The sequence below is a fragment of the Amblyomma mixtum genome, chromosome 3 (genome assembly GCF_055824585.1).
Source record: "Amblyomma mixtum isolate Tamu chromosome 3, ASM5582458v1, whole genome shotgun sequence".
In the NCBI taxonomy this organism is placed as follows: Eukaryota; Metazoa; Arthropoda; class Arachnida; order Ixodida; family Ixodidae; genus Amblyomma; species Amblyomma mixtum.
In genome coordinates, this window is record NC_143014.1 from 407,744,024 (window position 1) to 407,765,579 (window position 21,556).

The 21,556-nt window shown below is 48.8% G+C and overlaps 1 protein-coding gene across 1 annotated transcript in view; it reads left to right on the forward strand.

Moving 5' to 3' along the window:
* The first annotated feature begins 3,907 nt into the window (after window positions 1-3,907).
* Window positions 3,908-21,556, forward strand: part of LOC149357540 (zinc metalloproteinase nas-14-like) — a 61,135-nt gene continuing 43,486 nt past the window's right edge. Inside the window, exon 1 of the mRNA XM_089584799.1 lies at window positions 3,908-4,112. Coding sequence (XP_089440925.1) covers window positions 3,986-4,112 — 127 coding nt within the window. The 5' untranslated portion in view covers window positions 3,908-3,985. The remainder of the gene's footprint in view (window positions 4,113-21,556) is intronic.

The window sequence follows — 21,556 nt, forward strand, 5'->3', positions numbered from 1 at the left end:
GAGGGAAATGAGGGGCTAGTTAAGGTACATTGGAGATGAGCCCACAGTTTTTTTGGAAGCAAGGAATTAAGGCATTCGGGACTGCTGTTGTTATTACTTTTTTTCAGAGAAGGAAAGTAACTGAGTAATCACGTAGTTATCAGAAAATTTTACAGAATATTGACGATTGCACAACATGCCACGGGTGAGAACCGGACCTATGACCTTCGCATGTTCGGCACAGCAGCTTCCCCCCCCCCCCCCCCTATATCAGGTGCATCGACAGTTTCTAGCAGCGTCTTAGCTTCTTCCGCAGCCTGAAATTCCAAGTCAGGTGAAGAGTTAACAAAATGAACGCTTATAGCAGATCTTTATAGTACAAAACAACGGTTTGCGTGCTACACGTTGCAACGTATTATCTTAGCAGACAGCCTGCAACAATCGCGTGCATAAGGATTTCCGCCGGCGCTCGCATCAGAGGCTAATAATGACATTCAAAGATCTGCTTGAAAAAGGCTGCATCTGCAATGTAAGCTATACCGTGGAATCATACTACGAGTCAGAGACAGCCTTCGCAGCAAAAACATGACCCTGCCCGGCGTGCTCCACTGCACCGTGAGCAGCTCTCTCTTCTGACGGTTTTCTTTTGTGAGAATGTACTATTGTTCCCATACACTCTGTCAGTCAATCACGTTGACACCTTCAGTCACCTTGGCATTTCGTAAACACTGCCATCTTGTCGCTTTTTAGGTCGTTTGCCTTCAGCCTCTGTTTTCGCCTTCTGTACGTTAGTTTACGCCTTTCCAGCTTTGAAGCCTGCGAGAGAGAGCGAAAAAGAGAGAAGGGAGGGGAGCACGAGGAAAGCCAGGGAAGTTAGCCAAAAGAAGGTTCTAGTTTTCGACCCTGCTATGGAAGGGAGAGGAATGGAGAGTAAAAAGAAAAGGGGAAAAAAAGACATGAGTTACACAAGGAATGCTAATTGAGGCAGCACATAGAGCAAAGAAAGCCTGCCACACAGAAACAAGGCCCCTCAGAAACCAAACAGTTCTGTGAAGGCCTTCAGTGCTGTCTATCTCCACCGTTAGAGGGCTCTGCGTCAATCGGCGATTAAGACGGCTCAGCGTAGTGTAGCGATTGTCTGCATTTACAACATGCCGGGCAAGCAGAATGCACGTGTTCTATCATGACGTCGTAACAGCAGTTAGAGCAGGCAGTGCTTTCAGCCGAACTGTTAACGCAGAAAGACAGGGACAGCAGAAGACGATTCACAGCACCATTAACAACTGAGATTTTACTGGAAGATCACTTGTTTGTGTACAGCAGCTGTTGTTTAACAAGAAAAGGAAATTTTGGCGCGAAGGCATATCATCTCAACTACGCCTCGGAATCCTATGGGCGAAGCTACGTGACTTAAGATGATTTGTCCCTTTTTTGTCGAGAGCGTGCTGACACACATGCTGCCGGACTTATTAAGCTGAGTTGTTGGCAGCGCTCACCTCCTTCCGTGTATCGCCTCTTTCGTTTTCTGTTGTCCTGGTCGTTCTGCGCCAACACTCCGCGGCACTATTGCCACGAAGGCTTGTAATGTTTGTGCATTCCTCAAAGCTGCAGCTCTATCGCTTTGTTTGTGATACAAGATGTTACCGGATTTATCCGGAATGGCCGCAGCTATGCGCAACTCCTTCTACGTTCTTCGATATTGTTGTGACTGGGCTGCTTTTCGTGCTTTGTATCGAACGTTCCTTGTCAACTTTAAACTGAGTGCATCCGAGAGCAGTGGTGGTTCTGTTCTTCGAAGACCACCGAGCACGCCTGTTGTCATCGTTCCCACTGAGTTGTGCAGTTCTTTAGGGTCGGAAGTCAGCCTGAAAAAAAATACTTTAAAAACCTTTTGGTGCACTCCTGACTACCAGATTTCCGTTACCACTCCGTGACATCTGCAGCGATGACACGAGGTAAATCTGGTCGCATCCTGGATCCCAAGCAAAGCTATAATCCACGTTACGGCAGCTTTGAGGAATGAAGCAGCAATTGTAACGAGCCTTCGCCGCGCTAAACGCCAACTAGTCTGCAAGAATGTTCTCTCATGGCTATCAGCCATTCCGATGAGAAAGCAGTATGCGTTTGTGAAGGCAATATCAAGCCGCAGGCGAAACATCAGAGTTGGTTCAAGTCGTAGTGCGCAAGGTGGAAGCGGGAGCTGTTGGTCAGGGTGCAGGAAATGCATAAGTGATTTCGAGAACTGGCCCGAACCCCGTGAGGGAAACGTCATCTGTCACGCAAGCGCTTCGCTGCGCCAACTGTCGAAACCTACGCCTAGATTTTGCCGCAGAGTCCTAGAATGTTGTTCATTCTTTTCTTTCCTTTTTTTTCGTGACCTCTGAATTTCGCTTTCAATATCATACCTTGGAGTCACTATAGCTAATAAACTTACCTGGAACAGGCACGTTTCTAACATATGTTCATCTTTGTTTAAAAAGCTGTTGTTTCTGCAACATAAACTAAAGGAAATTCCCCCGGATGTAAGGCTCTTAGCATATTCATCAATAATTGGACCTAAGCTTAAATATGCTTTCACTGTTTGGGACCTGTACACAATACGTACCATTAACGCACTCGAAAGCATCCGACGCAAAGCTGTTCGTTTTTTTTTTTTTTCAAAATATCTAAGAACGGATTCCTCAACTGACCTTTTGAAGAAGCATAATATTCCAGCGCTCAAACTGCCACGTAAGATTCATACGCTTAAATTTCCGTTCTTGCTAAAGCATAATAAGTTGCTAATGAGCCCCTTCCCTACCTGTAACCACTTGATGCCGTCTGACGAGGCAACGCGAACAACAAATAACTCTTTATCATTCTGGAATTAACGCTTTTCAATATTTTTTTCCCACATACAATACAAGAATGGAACCGACTGCCACCTAACCTAACAAATAGCATCGACCTGATTGACCTAATTGGATCTTGACGAACAGATTAATGCTTTTCCCTCTTTGAGTGGTATTTCCGCGTTTTCGCAATTAAGAATTTCCACTTTTCTTGGTTTCTGTTATGAGCGCTGTATTCCTTTTATTATTTAACAATTTTATTTCATTATTGTTACCCTTGACGCGTTCATTATTGTATTCTGCGTACCACTTTTGTTACTCTTGCCCCTCCTGCCAGGGCCCGCCTGAGGGCCTGCAGTATTTTGCAAATAAACAAAATAAAAAATACCCAAACATAGTGGGGTGGACTTTCTTAGTATGCCCCACCGTGGCAGCTCAGTGGCTTTGGCGTTCGGCTGCTGAACACGAGTTCGCGGCTTTGACCTGGACAGCGGTTACCTCCATGCGATGGAAGGGATATTTGGGATTGCGATGGAGGGTAGATTTCAGTAAATGTAAAACACTTCTGAAAGCCAAATCAATCTGCTGCCCTCCCCTACGACCTGCCTCAAGTCCCGCAGTGTTGCTGCGACAGTAGCCATAAACATTTCACAACATCTTGCATGTGGAGACGTGTTTTCTCTGTTTCTTCGTAGTTTTCTTTTTTTTTTGTAAAAAAGTTTTTGCCGTCAAATCTCCCCATCTCCATCTTCGCTTTTTTCCAGCTCTCGTTAGCCTGACACTACACAAACCTTAGCTCAGCACTGCGTACCCCTCTCTTACTGCAGCTATGCCTGCGCAACGTGAGGCATCAGCGAAGGTTTCGGCGAACAGAAGCCCGCATGCAGACTTCTGCCATTTTTTATTCGCTCATGGCGCGCGGTTACAAAGCCCAACCTGACACCTGTTCTTCAAAGACGACGCGGCCTCAGCGCAACGCCGGCGTCCGCAACAATGCCGCGCGTGGTCTCGGATAACGTGCCGGCCCGGCTCTTCCTATCTCCCCGCTAATACAAGCGTCGATTGACGTGACGTCACGCGGCCATGGAGATTCCAGGCGCTGAGTGACGCCCCCGGCTCGGTGACGGCGCGGCCGCCATTCGCTCCTCCGGTCGGTGACAAGAGTGCCCGCGCCGATGGCTGTGCTCCGAGCCTGCTCCTGGCTGTGCGTCGCCGTCATGCTCCTCAGCGTTCCGCGCCTGGTCGCCGGCAGACCCGTGCGTGCCAGGTCGCGCGTCTTCCAGTACAACCCCAACAACACAGGTGGGAGCCCGCCTCGCATGTGTCCTTATCGCGCCGCCTTGCACGTACTGCGGAAGCACGCAGAACGTGAAAGACCGCGCTGGAAGGCACCTGACGTCCCCATATGCCAACTCTCCCGCGCGCGCGTGCGTGACTTGCACCGGCAGACTGACTGGCCTTGGCGCTCGCCTTGCTCATGTCTATTCCGTTTGATGTGACCACCGACGGCTCGAACGAAGATTGTAGTTAGTTTAGCTTACAAAGGGCCGACATCTTGGAGCCATCTCGCGTAGTATCTGCACTGCTCGCACTTAATACCTCGATCACGTCTTCTAGCCCGAAAGAAAACGGTGAATCAAAAGAACTGATCCTGTCAAATGCTCTGCGTCTTCCTGACTGCTGCATTCAGCGGATCAGTTCACTCATGCAGTTTGTTTTCAGCTCTATAGCGCAGTATCGGCGCCAGAACGAGAAATTTTGCAACGTACTGTTATTTATTTCAATACACGTTGCTCATTCAAACGGTGCTCGCATGCGTCAGCTCTCCTTGTGTGCAGATTCGCACACCCCGGTTTTCGATTGCCAGTCGTTCATTTGGTCAAGATTCGGCGGTGACGGAGGATCGCCCAAAATTGTCATTTAAATGCACCACAATCCCGTCGTGTAGTCTCCGCCAAAGTGCAGGGGCACTGCTTTAGCGATAACAGCAGCGGACCTATCAGTGCCCAGAAACAATCATGCCAACTGGAGGCTGTTGTACGTCATTTCGTCACATGTGTTCTTAGAGCCTAAAAAAAATGGTGAAATCGTAGCTGTTCCGTTCCCAGACGTCGCAATCCGCATATAAGTTCCTTTCTTCATAACTCTTTCACACGTTCATTATAGCACGTCGATATTTCAGAAAAAAAAATACAGTGGTCTAATCTGTGCTACGCCTAGATTATTAGATTACGCCTAGATTATTCCTCTTCAGGAATGCATTCGTGCTGACCCACGTTCTGTTGCCATAAACAAAGCACAGTTTTTGAGCAAACTTACTTTTAATCACGCGTGTGCTCTGTGCTGTCACGCAGGACAGCGAGTAACGGCATGTATTAACTGAAGTAAGGCACATGGTTCATGCTGGTTACATCGACGTGCAGTGCACAGATGTAATCAATGCCAGATGCACTTCTGGTAGTGGCTTGCACTGTTAACAACTGTGACGCCGAGTAGTTCGCGCATGAACACTGGCAACCACTGTGATTTCTTAGTGCCGACGTTAAAGTCGCCGCAGATCATGAGGGGAGCGTCCGGTGCCCACGCAATGTATGGCCTCACATTCGCGTAGTTCATAAAAATACAGCCGGTTTGCGTAGTTAATCAAATGCGAAGTAAGTGCGCTAGCACTGCTTACCCCTGCTATACTTTTATAAGCGATGCAAAGTGCACCAAATTTCTATGGGGCCGCTCCGACTTCACATCGGCTAAGATGCGCGACGCGGCGTCGACACAGTCTCCTTCGCGCGTCAAGCTCAAGGAGAGACACAGAGAGAGCGAGAGAGCAGGGGCGGCTTTCACGAGGTAAATAGCACAGTCTTATTTCTAGTCTAATCGTATTCGAGGTGTAAAACCTCTCTTGGTCTTGAGAAAAGGAAGGGCACCTAGCTAGTTCACGTTGTCGGTTGATGTCTCAAGCGCGCCACGAACTCCGACTAAAATAGCGAGTTACCAAGCTTTTAGTCGGTGTTCGTGGGGTTCCTCAGGTGTTCACCTATGAAGTGAACTAGCAATGCGCCTTTCCATTTCTCAAAACCGAGAGGTGTGCTCTTCCCTTTGTGTACGGAACTGTGATGGACAATTGGAGTTGAAAATGCAGCCATTAAATGTATTCCTGCATTAAAAGTCATTCATGCAAAGAATACGCACTTAAGCTGTTCCTTCGATAATCGTTTGATTAACATATAACCGCGACTAGGTGTTGTTGTGTACAATTGAGACCAACGTCACAGTATCAGCAGGTCAAAGTTCTGAGCACAATGCATCGCTTGTCCACGACGGATAGATTTCCGGGCTGCGCACATTCATTCACATGTATTTTTTTCTGCTCGTCGTGCGGGCGTACCCTGTTGGCAGATACTATAGTTCTGACTTTCCTTTGCGCACTTGCTACGCGCTGTGTGCTTGAGTTGAGGTCGCGTCAGTTTTGGAATGGCAAATGCTATTTGCACACTGAATAGAGCAACAACAAAGATTGCCGGAACTTCACAACATTTAGCGTTCCGCAAACATTTGCATAGAAATTAGATTCGCTCTACTTGTTCTGTGCACAGGTAGAAGTCAACACTCATCAAATGTTATAAGGGAGTAATTACTCATTGACGCCCACCCGAGCGCAGCCATACGGCCACAATCTACTCACCTTGGGGGTTTCCCCTAAATATTTGGTCATCAAATGTTGTGGACACAATTGGCATGCGCCCTACAATGCGCTGCAGTGCCCTACATTGGCATGCGCTACAAATTACGTATTCGCCTTTTGCGGTTTACTAAACTTTTCATAGTTCAATACAAGTGTAATACAAGTGTAGTTCAATACAAGTATAACGTAGAATGATCAGATGTTGCTGAAGCAGGCATAGTAGACGCGTTCCGCTGCTCGACCAAATTTTGCTTTCCCGGCCACGGTGCCCACATTTCGGTGGAGCCCGTGTTATGCGATAAGGAACCAAAGAACACACAAATTAATTGGCGGCCTTTCACTGAGGTGCGCTTTACACAGCAGGTGCAGCTCTACCTGGCACTTAAAAATGCACTAGCTAACGGCCATAGGTGTCCTGCTTGACAACCAAGGCTGATGAATGCAGTGATCTTCCGTGCCGAGTGATTCTCTTTGTAGATTCGTACCACAAAAGCAATTGCAAAGAGTCTTTCACGGCGTCGAGAGCAAGAAAATGATAGCGACGACATGGTCCATCTATTTGTTCTCAGGTCGTATAAAACTGACGAGATATGGTAGCGAGTTCTCGGTTGCTGCTCGTTGCGATGTGCCGGCAGCAGCCACGGGTCCTTATCGCGCAACCATTTCCCGACTTTTAGCACAGCTTCTAGGGGTTGCCCTTAAGGACGCAAGTACATGCCTTTGAATGGTCATACATTTGATAAATAATGTCTACGGATGACTTGTAAACACTCGAAACCATTTGTAGAAGAAATGCCGGTCTGAACAAGCGGTGTGACATGTGTTCTTGATTTGTGTGTTCTAGTGCACCGTTTTGCGGAAACAGAGCTAACCTCTGACACAGAAGGAAGTAAAACGACACAGACACTACAGGCTGAAAGACTGCTGCACGTCCATAGATACAGTGCCAGCATAAAAGCGACCATATACTGAACTCGCTGCTTAATGATGGACTGGTCTTTGGAGGACTGAAAATGTTAACCAGTTTTCACCCCTACACTCTAAACACGAATTAGGCTATATGGGAGTAAAAAGGGAATACGCTGTCCTCTAGCGAGATTCCCTTTTAGGGGCAGAATATACTTCCTCAGCCTGGGAGTAGATTTCGATCAGTAAATATATGGAATGTTTATTCTTGGTAGCGGAAGCATATTCCCACTGCAAAGGTCAGTAAATAGTTAGCAATGGAGGAGGCTTTTAAGCGCGGCATCGGAAGTCTTGAGTCTAGCAAATAGAGAATATTGAAAACTCGGTTAAAACCTTCTTAACTACCATGACAGAACTTCGCGTGTTTTAAACAGAGAATTTGTTTCCGTTGCCAACCGTAAGTATATCTTTAATTGATGCAAATCTACCGTATGCATGGGTAGATTTGCCCTGCCCCTAAAAGGGAGTGTGCTATAGAACAGCTTACTTTCGGTTTAGTCATATGTGGGCTAATACGTGTTTAAAGAGTACAAGCGTTTGAGGTGTCATAACCTCATACTCATTGCTTACACTCCCGAAAAGAGTATATCTTCATCATGAAACACTAACACGGTAAGTGTACTAGACACAATTGCACTCACTCATGAAAGGCAGTGTGAATGCATTAGCACCCTACAACAAAAGGCAAAAAGTATCGTTACATTTGTTGCTAAGAAAGCTGCTTGCGATGTGCATGGCGTCATATTTTTGTTTGCCAGAAAAAAATAAAGGAAAGTAATTTCCCCCAAGTTGCAGCTAGCACACCCTAACTGCAACACGAAATCCCCCCTGGCACCCGGCATCCCATGCCATGCCAGCTGCGGCCTGCTTATCCCCTCAACACCTCTTAATCTCATCTACCCACCTTACCTTTTAAAGGGGGAATCTCCCTTTTTATTTTCTATTGTTCGCTCCTTTCGAACACCTGCATCCACGTTAGGGGATAGCCTTTTCAAGTTGTCACCGATTCTCTTTTTCCTTTGTCGTGTTTTTCACCCTCCCTCAACCCCATTGTTTGCATTGGTGTTTTACGCTATTCCTGTACCTCGCACACACTTTAAAACCAGCGTGTTTCGAATGCTGCAGCACACTCGAAAAAGGCTGGTTAGCATACATACCGCAGCATGCATACATACATACATACATACATACATACATACATACATACATACATACATACATACATACATACATACATACATACATACATACATACATACATACATACATACATACATACATGCATACATGCATACATGCATACATGCATACATACATACATACATACATACATACATACATACATACATACATACATAGCCGCCGCGGTGGCTCAGCGGCTATGGTGCTCGGCTGCTGACCCAAAAGACGCGGGTTCGATCCCTGCCGCGGCGGCTAGAATTTCTTTGGAGGAGAAATTCTAGAGGCCCGTGTACTGTGCGATGTCAGTGCACGGTAAAGAACCCCAGGTGGTCGAAATTTCCGGAGCCCTCCACTACGGCGTCTCTCATAGCCTTAGTCGCTTTGGGACGTTGAACCCCATAAACCAAACCAAACATACATACATACATACATACATACATACATACATACATACATACATACATACATACATACATGCATGCATGCATGCATGCATACATACATACATACATACATACATACATACATACATACATACATACATACATACATACATACATACATACATACATACATACATACATACATACATACATACATACATACATACATACATACATACATAACAGCAGTCTAGCAGGAGGAGTTGACTCAAAAAAGATAGAGCTGGAGGCAGACAGGTAAAAAGAATCGCTTCATATGTGATACAGGTCACGGCTGTGTTATGCACTGCTTAGAATTTGGTGGTGGTCTAAGCAATATGAGGGAGCTAGAGAGGGCCTCGCCTTCCCATCTCGCTGTCGTAATGATGGGCTCCACGACCGCGCGCCTTGACTTCAAGTGTCGCGATTTCCATTGAAACGGCCTCCCTTTCCCTCCCTCTTTTCCCCAAGCGAGTAATTTTTCAAGGGAATATTCCATTAGTTTCTATTTTTTCGATGAAAGAGATCAATGGCTACATTGGGCCAATATTACCACGCTCCTATAACAGCTGCCCACTGACCAGCCCTGCCGTGACCATGCTCTACTTCTTTGCTTAATCAGCTCAAAAAGCATGCAAAAAGCGCTACTCCAACAACTTCAGTATTAAAGCTTTCTTTCAGTGAAAATACTCCCGGTAGGCGTTGCATCAAAACCGACAGAGCAACTATAGGCGCATAGCCTTTTTTTATCCGTTGTTGTCTGTCCGAGTAAATGGCCAAGAAGAAACACTGCCCCACCCCCTCTCCCCGGCTACCAGTAATCTCCATCAGGCAGTGCGTACGCAAAGCTGTAAACGCTGTCCAGCGCGTGCACAACCCCACACGGAGAGTCGATCACGGCGACGCCTTGGCAGAGGGCTGATAAGGGTCAATAACAAAATAAAACTTGCTTCTTGGGTTCTTCGAGCTGCAGAAACAGCGCGGACAGACATTCGTGGCAGCCGGCTGGCCTAAGTGACTACTCACGGGCTTGTGTGGGAACCAAGCCGCGTTTAATGAATAATTATGAGAACAATCTTCGATATTTCGGCGTAGTGACGGAAGCCCACCGCGGATTTATCTGATCCATATTAGTATTGAGCTACACGCTCACAAGTTCAAGAAATGGGACAGAACGTTTTGTTTTTCATTTTTTTCTTGTAACTAGATCACGTTAGTGGAAAAATGTAACACCGCACTTTTTTTCGACAGTTAACCGCATACTGCACGACAATGCTAAGGAGAATGCGCCCTGGTCGGAGATAATACCGCAGCTTTGTACCAGATATATTTTCATTTTTGCTCAATGTGCTTGCCTCAAAAGCACCACGCACCAACAGTGGTGATGAGTGGCGGCTACAAAGACCGAATACAGAGGAAAGCCGCATGCCAGCAGAGAAAACATTTGCCGCATGTGGCTACGAATCTTCGAAGAAAGATGTTGGCGTGTAGGCTCTAGGAAGGCGAAATTCGGATGGTCGGTTCAACCATGACACCAACCGCACAACAAAAATACTCAATGGTCGCGCATAATGTGATCTGCAGCGAGGAGAAGGGATGCACGTCTAGGAGCCTGGGGTTTAATAAATTTAGCGGCTAGTCTGCGCTGCCGTGTGCATGGCAGCCAGTAATATGGTCATTACGGCGCTATAGCGCTGGCAAACAAAGAAGAAACGGAACTGAACATCCCACTTTTCTTGTGGCTCTCCTACCACGTTCATATGACGTATAATGGAGCAGCCGAAATTGTGGATATCACCGCTCACACCAACCTGCGCCGCCCCTCAAGAAAGGGACGGGAACTTCATTGCCATGAACAACAGATCCGACCGCAGCGGCCCTGGAAAACAGGCCAATGCTCTCGGAGCAGAAAGACTAAGGTTAACAATTGCAACAAAAATCTACGTTTAGGGTCATAAGGCAGGAGCTGAATCTTGCACATTTAATTTTTTCTCTCCTGCCATGTCTTTAGGCAATATCGTTTTGGAAAGACGCAGCTAATAAGGCGACCAATAGCCTACAAGCCATTACTCGTGATCGACTGAAGGGTTGTCCAGAACTCGTTCAAAGACGAGGTGCGGAATATTCTATTGGTTCGTTTTACCGGGGTTTAACTTCACAAAGCGACTCAGACTACACTGTAAACAAAAACTGACCCAAAAGGGAGTTTAAATGGTTGCCGTCCACCTATAAAGTCCATATGCGGAAACATTTACTCCATCAATGTGGAGTAAAAATGTGCTAAATTACCTATTTTACTCCCTGCACTCAGTAATGAGGTATAATGGAGGACTCTCCTTCTTATAACTCCCATTTTTAAATGGAGTTTAGTGGTCTCAATGCACCCCAAGTCCTCAATGGAGTAAAAAAAATACACCACTTTGTGCAATCCGCCCCGCCACCTAGCGTCTCGTCTGCTTCTGGTCAGTCGTCTGATAATGGCGGTCAGTGACGACAGCTTGGTTACCATCGTCGCTGGATCTCTGCTCACTTCTGATCCTTCACGGGCGCCTGCCACGATAGAAGATATCGGCTTGTCGCCGTTTTCCGCTACAGTAAGCTACATAATTGAACTGCTCCTGTGAAGCCTCCAATGCTCTAACCATAGCTGGCCTTCCTTTGTTAGCGTCGCCATCCCATTACAGCCCCCGCTTAGGCCTAATTCTCACAGCTTTTTTCAGTGTGGTTCTCGCGGTGTGTTGCAGCAGATTATAGTGCGTTGCATGAGCAAGTAACTGTGATAGAACATTGTTTCAACGCTGAGCTCTTGATTGAGCTAATGAGGCAACATTTTCCTCCAGTCATATTGAAAATCCAAGCCGTAATAAAGTGAATATGAAAGCAAACACTGCCATTCCAAACTACCATCACAGGTTTCCAACTTTTCTGCTCCAGTTTTTAGTCAATAATAGCGTGGTGCATGACTGTGAAAAGTACCCAGCGACTCCTTTTCAGTTTTGAACTACTGAATATAATGTTACATGCCTTTATCGACGAACATGGCCAACCAAACGAGCTCGTACAGCAAAAGCAGACGACTCCTTCCGCCTATGCCGCAGCCCCGAAAAGAATGCGTGGCGCGGGGTCACATAGGGCAGCGCAGTTTCCCAAGATGGGTAGCCGGCTGCCCGCGCAGCTACTGCCCGTTTCCGCCGCTGTCACTGCTGTAAGAATGAGCCTGAATGAGGATAAATAAACATGATGCCACATTTGGGGTAAATTTCTGTGGGTAGTAAAAAGTTTACTCCCTTGTACTCCTAAATACCTTCCTCATATATGGGAGTAAATAAAACACCCAGTTATATGAAGTAAATAAAACCACCTTTTGGATGGGCGTTAGAAGACAAGCCATTTACTCCAATTTGGGCGTTTTTTTTTTGTTAACAGTGCATGAGGGACGCCATATTGGAGGGCTGTGGATAATTTCGGCCGCCTCGGGTTTTTTAACGTGCAATGACATCGCAGGGTACACGGTCCTCTATTACTACGCCTCCATCGAAATGCGACCGCAGCAGCCGGAATCGAACCCGCTTCTTTCGGGTCAGCAGCCGAGCACCATGACCACTGAGCCACCGAGGCAGCACAGCACTTTGGTCATTTTATTTTGAGACGCCGTTGGCACCGCTCTGGGCCGATTGCGGTTCCGCGCCCATGACGAGGAAAGGCGGAGGCGGTTTGCCTCGGTGTGCGCTCATAACGCTGTCAATATCCCCCTTCAAAGAGTCTAGCGCAGCAAGCGTCTCCATGTTGAGCACAGATGCGAGAAGCTCCCTTCCTACTCGTGATCCGGCGCTCGGTGCAGCCATGATGCACATCCTTGTCGCGCTGCGACGTCCCGGAAACGGTGCACTGAATCGGGGACCTTCGACAGCAGCTCAAAGGTGTCAGATGCAGGAGTGAAGTGGCACGAATAGGGGGCACATCGGATGTCGCTTGCATACGCTTTCCCGCTGCCTTCCAACAGCCTGTGCCAAGGACGAGGCGCACAAGTGCGTGAAGCTTCTTTCCTGGCAAAACGCCTGCTGCCTCGTCGCGGTGCACTGCGTGCAAAATAGCGGGGATCCTCTAGATGGTGTTCGGCTGCGGGAAAACTGCCACACGAAGAGTCTTCGGCGGCAGCTACGACGCCACCGGTAGGACGGGTTCCTGCGAGTAACGTTAATAAAAATGCGAATGGAGACATTCAGGAAGAAAGGATAGGCTCAGTAACTGTCGCAAACTCGAAGGCCACCAGAAGCGCGTTTTGAGGGAAACGCTGAAGGAGGGGGTGAAAAACGCGAGAAAAACAACGAGGCGCCGTAATCGAGGGGTCCGAACTAATTTTGAATCCCTGAGGCTTTTTAAGTGCCGCCATACCCGGGATTCGATCTAACGACCTCATGTTCAACAGCCTAATGCCATGACCACTGAGCAGTCATAGTGTAAGGTGTACAGCATACAGAAACGGGCGCTCATTATGGGGCATCACTGTCATTTAGTCTGGCCAGTGGCTTCCAACGGATACATTTGCTTCCTCTCCACGAGACTGGCGTAATGTTCATTTATCCGCCAGCATCTACCGAGCCGGAGTACCCGGGTTCGAACCCGACCGCGGCGGCCGCGTTTCGATGGAGGCGAAACGCAAGAGGCGCCCGTGTGCTGTGCGATGTCAGTGCACGTTAAATATCCCCAAGTGGTCGAAATTATTATCCGGAGACCTCCACTACGGCACCTCTTTCTCTCTTTCTTCTTTCACTCCTCCTACCTTCCTACCTTCCCTTAGGCGCGGTTCAGGTGTCCGCCGAGATATGTGAGACAATTACTGCGCCATTTCCTTTCCTCAAAAACCAATTTACCAATTTTTACGATAAATGTTTTATTACATCACAAACGTCATCTGGAATTTGAGAGAGCTGCTAGCTAGCGCCGGTAACGCTTGCGGCCTATAGCTCTTCAATGGGAGAAGTATCAGTTTTTGGTGTAACTTATCGCACAGACGCACTGATAACAAACTGGGTTTTGACCCAGGGTTTAGGTTCTAGGTGATCTCCCGCCGACGCTTAAAGTCAAGGGGTCCTTGACGGTTCTCAGACCTCCAACCAGTACAGACAAGGGATCTGAGACCCTCCGCGCCAGACTATGGACTGTACGAATCCGCAGCGGGCAACCATTTTTTATTCTTCTTTCCAGTAATTGTCGGAACGTTTCTTCTCTATCATTACGAAAATTTCGCCCTGATCATTTACATTTTTGACAAAATTGACAAAATCACTCATAAAATTTCACAAAAATGATTGACATTTTCAAAAACTGAGATGAAGAAAAATAAGAAGTCGGCAACACTAGACAAAGGCTGGAAGAAAAACGGAAACTAAGTCTCTGTCGCACCAGCCCGTCCAGACTGTTCAGAAATGCCACCTTTGTCGGTTTTTCTCTCTCTCTTCGATGTCATTAGTGCTATAAAATAGTGAATTTGTAAATAATATTACATGCATTAGAAGTGCCGGCGCATCTTTCACTGTGAGCCGGTTTACCTCAGATACCGTCGAGCACCTGGCAGAGCGTGGTGATCGCTGGTTTCAGGTCTGTCTCATACTTAAGCAAAACATCACCTTTATAATGACTTCTAGCCTTTCTCTAAAGCCATGTATGAAACAGGCCGTCACCCGCTCTCTCTGGCTGTCCATCTTTATATCCATCTCAACCTCTGCTTGAATCTCTATAGACGCCCTTTCTATGGAGCCAAACTTCAAGCACGGTCTCCCGAACATGTCAAAGGCAGTGGTGTTTCGATGGCTCACCTAAAGTTTGTTCCAAATCCATTGAAAGCTTATGCAATGACCGTCTATGGAAACAAATAAAATTTAGAGCATTTTTCATTGACACACACAATTTTTCAGAAATATACAGGTCCAACCGCTTTTTTTTCCAGCGGCTTCAAATAGAACAGGGCGTTCTGATATCCAATGGTGTCTACCAAAACGAACGGAAAAATTCTCCAGAAGTAGATATTTTCAAAACACGGTTGCCCCATTTCGCACCGCAGCGCTATAATTAAGCCTACGCGTCCACACGCACGAATGCATCCTGGCGTCCCCGAGTGGTCTAACGATACATCGCATAGGTGCAGAGGTTTTAAGATCGAACGGTCGCTAACACCTTGTGGTGGTGAAACTTTATTTCGTCCGGGCCAGAGTCTCTTGAGTAAGCTCTGTGCGTGTGTGTGCGCGCGCGCGTGTGTGTGTGTGTGTGTGCGCGTGTGTGTGCGTGTGCGTGCGCGTGCGCGTGTGCGTGTGCGTGTGCGTGCGTGTGCGTGCGTATGCGTGCGTGTGCGTGTGTGCGTGTGTGTGTGCGGGTGTGCGCGTGTGTGTGCGTGCGTGCGCGTGTGTGTGCGTGTGTGTGTGTGTGTGTGTGTGTGCGGGTATGCGCGTGTGTGTGCGCGTGTGTGTGCGCGTGTGTGTGCGTGTGTGTGCGTGTGTGCGTGCGTGTGTGTGTGCGTGCGTGTGTGTGTGCGTGCGTGTGTGTGTGTGTCTGTGTGTGTGTGCGTGTGTGTGCGTGCGTGCGTGTGCGTGTGCGCGTGCGTGTGCGTGTATGTGTGTCCGTGTGCGTGTGCGCGTGCGTGTGCGTGTATGTGTGTCCGTGTGCGTGTGCGTGCGTGCGCGTGCGCGTGTGCGCGTGTGCGCATGTGTGTGTGTGCGTGCGTGCGCGTGTGCGTGCGTGCGTGCGCGTGTGCGTGCGTGCGTGTGTGTGCGCGTGTGTGTGCGCGTGTGCGTGTGTGTGCGTGTGCGTGTGGGTATGCGCGCGTGTGTGTGTGCGTGCGCGCGTGCGTGTGTGCGTGCGTGCGCGCGTGCGTGCGTGCGTGCGTGCGTGCGTGTGCGTGTGCGTGCGCGTGCGTGTGTGCGTTCGTGTGCGCGTGCGTGTGCGCGTGCCCGCGTGCGTGCGTGCGTGCGCGCGTGTGCGTGTGCGCGCGTGCTCGTGCGTGTGCGTGTGCGTGTGTGTGTGTGTGGGGGGGGGGCTTCGTTCCTGATCACAACGACGTTACCTGCAGTCCCGCAATAGTTCCACTACATTGCGGTTACTTCCTTTTTCCAACGTCTCTCTGTGTTGGTGGCACCAGAAAACTTACGCAAGGAAATTCGGCGGCTCTTCTGTCTTGATAGCATGGAAGTATCTATGTAACAGCGCTCCTAAAATAAGTTTCTGCAAGGAAATTTTGACAACAACGTCTGAGTGTGTCACCGAACTCTTTAGGCAACAGAGCAAAAGATGCGGATCCTCGCGCACCGGTCCTTCTTGTACTAGTTCTCGGCGCGGCCGCAGTGTGGCGTCGATTTCGTAAAAATCGGCAATATACGCCAAAGCGTTCTTGTGAAATATCTTCAATCCACTCGCTAATAAAGATAGGAATTTCAACCCGTTCGGTACTGTCTAACCTGGCAGTCAGCTGTGCTTATTTTCGGTCGAGCTCACATCAGAAAACGTCACAGAGCCTCCACGCAGTCCTTCTGGCTAGCAGGGTAAACTTTGTGGCCCTTTCGCCGCAGGAATCTACTGTTTGTGAGCTTCAGCACGCCGCTAGTTTGGGTTGACTGCTTCCACTTTTGTCGTCGGCTTCCGTCAAAGGGAGAAGAGTAACTGTTAAGTGGTACAACGCTGGGATGGAGCCTTTTCTAGTCCGAGTTTTATGATCCATGCATTATCCTCTGCTCCTTTTCGATGCCGGTCCAGTTAGACAGGCGAGTTCAATTATAAGTACAGAGGGCAAAACGCATGCCTAGAACAACCAACTGTGTGTTCTGGAGCTCCCAAAGCCGCAGCAACTAAGAAAGCAAAAAATGACGATGAAAGTCCATGAGTTTAACACCACATGTTTACATCGAGACCATTTTTAATCACATCTTATCGCAAGTTATCGCGTGTTACGCCCGAAACACGCTAAGGGCGTGTTCTAGACATGCGTTTTGCCCTTTGTACACACGTCGACCTCGGCGAGGACCCCGCCAATAATGACCGCCCATGAAAGAGGCAGGATTAGTCCTTCCCCGTGAATGGTTGTAAAAGGACGTACGCCGCCATCCCTCACACTATGGATAAGTCGTATGATGAGGCATGTCGTCTTTGACTGAATCTTAATTAAGGAGAGTTTTTTTACAAAGCGCCTTCAAGCGCTCCCTGATTTCTTCTAAGTCGAAGAGTCTGGCCAATGACGGCGTATTATTTTTCTTGTGCCCGTGACGCCGCTGGCCACTAATCAAATGACATGGAAAAATAGCTAAAGACTGAACCTGCAAAGGTGTATGGACAGATTTAGTGAACGCGAACAAATTGTAACCGTTCCTCGCGCTGGCATTTTCTGTAGAAGAGAACATTGTGCTCGACATTTCTTGCCGTAAATGTGAAATTGCTGACTTGTGTTGCTTCTATGCGGGTGTAAACAGCGGTGTGCTTAGGGCTGCGTGACATCATGGACACCGACACCGTGGCTGCCGGTCCAGCGCTGGGACGGTGCTTTGAAACGCTCCATTAGAGAAGACGACCCTGAATTTGCAGCCAAAGTTGTTGGCGCTGCGGGGCCGCACTTTGTCCCACAGTTCGCCGGTAGTTAAGTGCGAACAGGTGCCTATAAACCAGGAACAAAACTGTCCCAAATGTCCGTTCGTTAAAACGGTTAGCCATTGACCTCATCCGGGGTACCCCGACTGCTATAGAGTAACAGGCACAAGCTGGTCCCCACCGTTTCCCCCTGTGATATGCGCTGTCAGTTCAGCCCCTGATTTCTTCGCAAATATCGTCAGTGTCATTGAACCGTGAGACTATAAAGTATAGGTGTCAATTTTGTAGCGAAAGCAACACTACTGGAACCCAGCTGGGCTCGCCGCGTATGCTCGTGGCTGTGCGGCTACCAAACGACTTTGAGTCGCCGTTGCCTAGCAACCGCTTCAGCTGCGCTCCAACAGATGGCGCCGCGCCGCTGCCGCCTATCGCCTACACACCCAGAGGGCACCTCCCTCGCACAGGCGCTGGGTTTCACAGCTCATGAAGGCGTCAAACACTTAACCACAAGCTAACACCACAAGCGTATTGGCAAAAACGGCACTTACGATCTTGTGCCGTTGCCTAGCAACCCGAGTTACTACGCGAGCTTACACGAGTTACTCGGGTAAGCTCGGGGAGTAACTCGGGTAAGCTCGGGTAAGTTCGGACGAGCGTCGTGCCATCTGCGCGCGAGGTTGCTCGGGAAGAGCAACATGGGTCGCAAAATCCCGACGGGTGGCTGGGATAGAAACGGCCACCTGCCAGTGCAGTGGCGCATCCCTTCACCGACACGCCACTGCGCTGGTAGTGGTATATGAGGACTCGCCGCCATCTATGAATCTTAAGTAGGAATTACCAATTCAGCATACATGGGCATTAACCCACTAAAGATATCATGCCCCACCCCTAAGGCGGAGTTTAAGTGTCCCCTCCAAGTGAAGAATGAACACCTGCTTTCGCAGGTCTACTCGGTTTAACTACGTTACGCCCCTACCAATTTTTTTTTAAAACTTACACAAATAATTACGCTGCATATGCATGACAACGCCGTTGTCCTAACACGCTTTAACAAGGGTGCTGTGTTAAAGACGACACTTTTCGTTTTCTTTTTCCTAGCCGGAATTTATGAGCTTTGGCAACAAACGTGTCTCATAGCCGCGCCTCGCCACGACGCTACGCGTTCGCCACACCAGTGCCCCGCCTTTATGCAGCCTACTATCCTTCTCTAGGTGCTGCCTTGCGTAAGATCCTCGTTCCGCTTTGTCTCTCTTTCTCGATGTGCGTCGCCCAGATGAGCTTTCCGCTCCGTGCGCAAGTCACACCGCCTCGTTGGGATTGCGACTGCTACGAGCCATCCGACCGTCGCCCACCTCCACTCATGGGCAAGCGGGCATGGCGTTTGATTAAGCGCGTCACTCCTGTCGGTGGCCGATGAAAACGATCCACGTGTCTGCGGCGTGTCCACAGCCTCCACTCATTCGATTCGCGACACATTGATACACATATTTGTTGCTAACATGTGGTCGCGTGTTCCGAGAGACAACCGGTTCTCCTGGCAATGCGTGTTTCCTGAGGCAGTTGCCGTGGCACGCGTTTTCCTTATTTCTTGACTTCCTTTCATCCGAATAATGGCGGCGGTGACGGTGACGCGTTTGCCGGCTCTTCAGATCCGCGATCATTCTCGAGATTCGTCCGCAAAAGACGGCAGACAGCCCGCGTCCGGCAGCCCGTGCGGCGAAAACAGAGAGCGGAGGCGGAAGAAAAAAAGGCAAGAAAAATACCCCACTCAGAAAGTCCCACGTGGTCACCGGCAAGTGAATATGCGAATAATAGAACCGAGATAATAGCGTAGCGCTGGATTATCCTATGCGGTTGCTGATGGGCACGTTGACTGGCACCGAATTCTTGCGCTTGCGCGTGCGTGCGACCGCCTCCAGATTACGGGGAACGTCGGCAGTACCAGCCGCCGATCGCTCCAGAGATACCGCCGGCCGGTCTCCGATACACCCAGTCCCGAAGTCCGCGTGCGGACCCGCCGCTATTTTGGTGGGCGCAAATCATAGCGCCTCCTCTTTCTCTCTTGGCTCAATTATCTGATAATGGAGCTTGCGCAGAGAGGGCAGCTCCTCGTACGCAAGCCAAACACACGTGCTCATCTGCACCACGCCCCGATTGCTCTTCGATAGGGGAGAAATGGAAACGAACGGCGCGCTTTTCCTCTCTATCTTTCTGCGTCGCAGTTATGACGCTGAGTTAATATGCGTTCCTTATTGAAGACAAAGGGCTGTGCACTCCCTCCTTTCACTACTACCCAGTCCTCGTGCGCTTCCTTATTAATAATCTCAATTATGCGGACTGTGTACTCGGTGAAAGTTGCGGTCGCCCAGTAATGAACACATCACCCTACGTTCGCCTGCCTCTGTCTGCACCGGCAAATTTGAGTCTACAAGGACCAAGCGAAACGGAAAAACACGTGTCAGACGGTTAGGCATTGTGTAGGTAGCTTTGTGAGCCCATTTCTCCGAAGTAAATGGGGCCTCCTTCGTAGTGCGGCGTGTCTGAAAACAGCTCACGCTCACCAGTTACCCAGGTGGGCAGCACAGAGCTCCCGCACAAGTGCGCTGGAGGCCCATTTTAACTGGAGCGGAGAGTAGGTGCATTCATCGGGGCAAAGAGGCGGGACGTTATACAGCTATCGACATCCCTTTTTGGCCTCGAGAGAGGGCGAAAGTTCCGGAAATGTTTCGCTCTACTCGGATAGAAGCCGAGAAAAAAACGTCTTTTTTCCATCAAAGGACCACATTCAAGCCAGTGACGTATAGGCCGATTCGCATGAACCTGTTAGCGTGAGCAGCGTGACAATGCAAGGAAAGCCGTGACAATAAGGAGAGGGGACGATTCTTTTTCATCTGCCACTCGTTACATTGTCAGTCTAGCAGGTTCATGAGAATCGGCCGCCGCCGTTTGCCAGCAGGGAGTCTATTGGTGGGCAAAAGCCGCTTTTTTCTTGAGTTGTATCCGACTATTGAAAGAAAACACAGCATCAGCTTTGAGTTCTCTCCAGCCTTAAACGCGTGCGATGTGCAAATATTCAATGCTTACGCACACACCTTCCGATTGGGTTTCCTCGCGTGTGAAAGCACTTTATACACTCGACCGATACGGTCGTGCTGCCCACGACTCTAGAAGAAGATTGAATCGAGAAAACGCGGGCACATGCGCCCCACGATGGCAGGCAGCGGGTTGGCATCGTGCTTCAAAACGAGGGTGCAGGCACCTTCACGCCTGCTAACTTGTCCTCAAAATGTTTCTCTTTCACCCCTGAGCGAACATCAGTCCGAGGCGACAGTGGAAAGTAGGGGGAGATCAGGAAACACCGCGGCTGGAGGACTTTACACTCGAATATCTTTCCTACCCGTTATCTTACCTTCGTGGAAGGTTGAGGTAATCGAGTCGAGGGAAACAGCTCCAGGGAATGAGTTATCGAAGGGCAAATAAACACCAGTCTTTCATGATCTTATCTAACATATCTGCCATCTCTGACGCAGCCTTTTTTTCATTAAGCTTAATGGCATGAATTATGAACCTATGCACCCTTCAAATACTTCCCGGGCTACACAGATGTGCCGTGATAATTTTTTCTTTGCCATTAAAGAGCTAGATAAATGCGACACACGGCAGTAAATGTGCGCGATTCTGCAGTTTCCGGATGCCGCTTTGGAGCGCAGAGGCTTTCGACATTGATTCATCGATAGAAACGATATGTTGCTTCCAATAAATACCCCTCTTATGAATCTCTAGGCTGCGCCATTTTAGCGAGATTATGAATTTTGGCCAAATCATGCCTTCGAAGTGATCATGGACGACGCTCTCGTTGATTAAACACGCCCTAACGCCATTGTCACTCATCTTGACAAATTTTACTGAAGGTATAGCCTTTT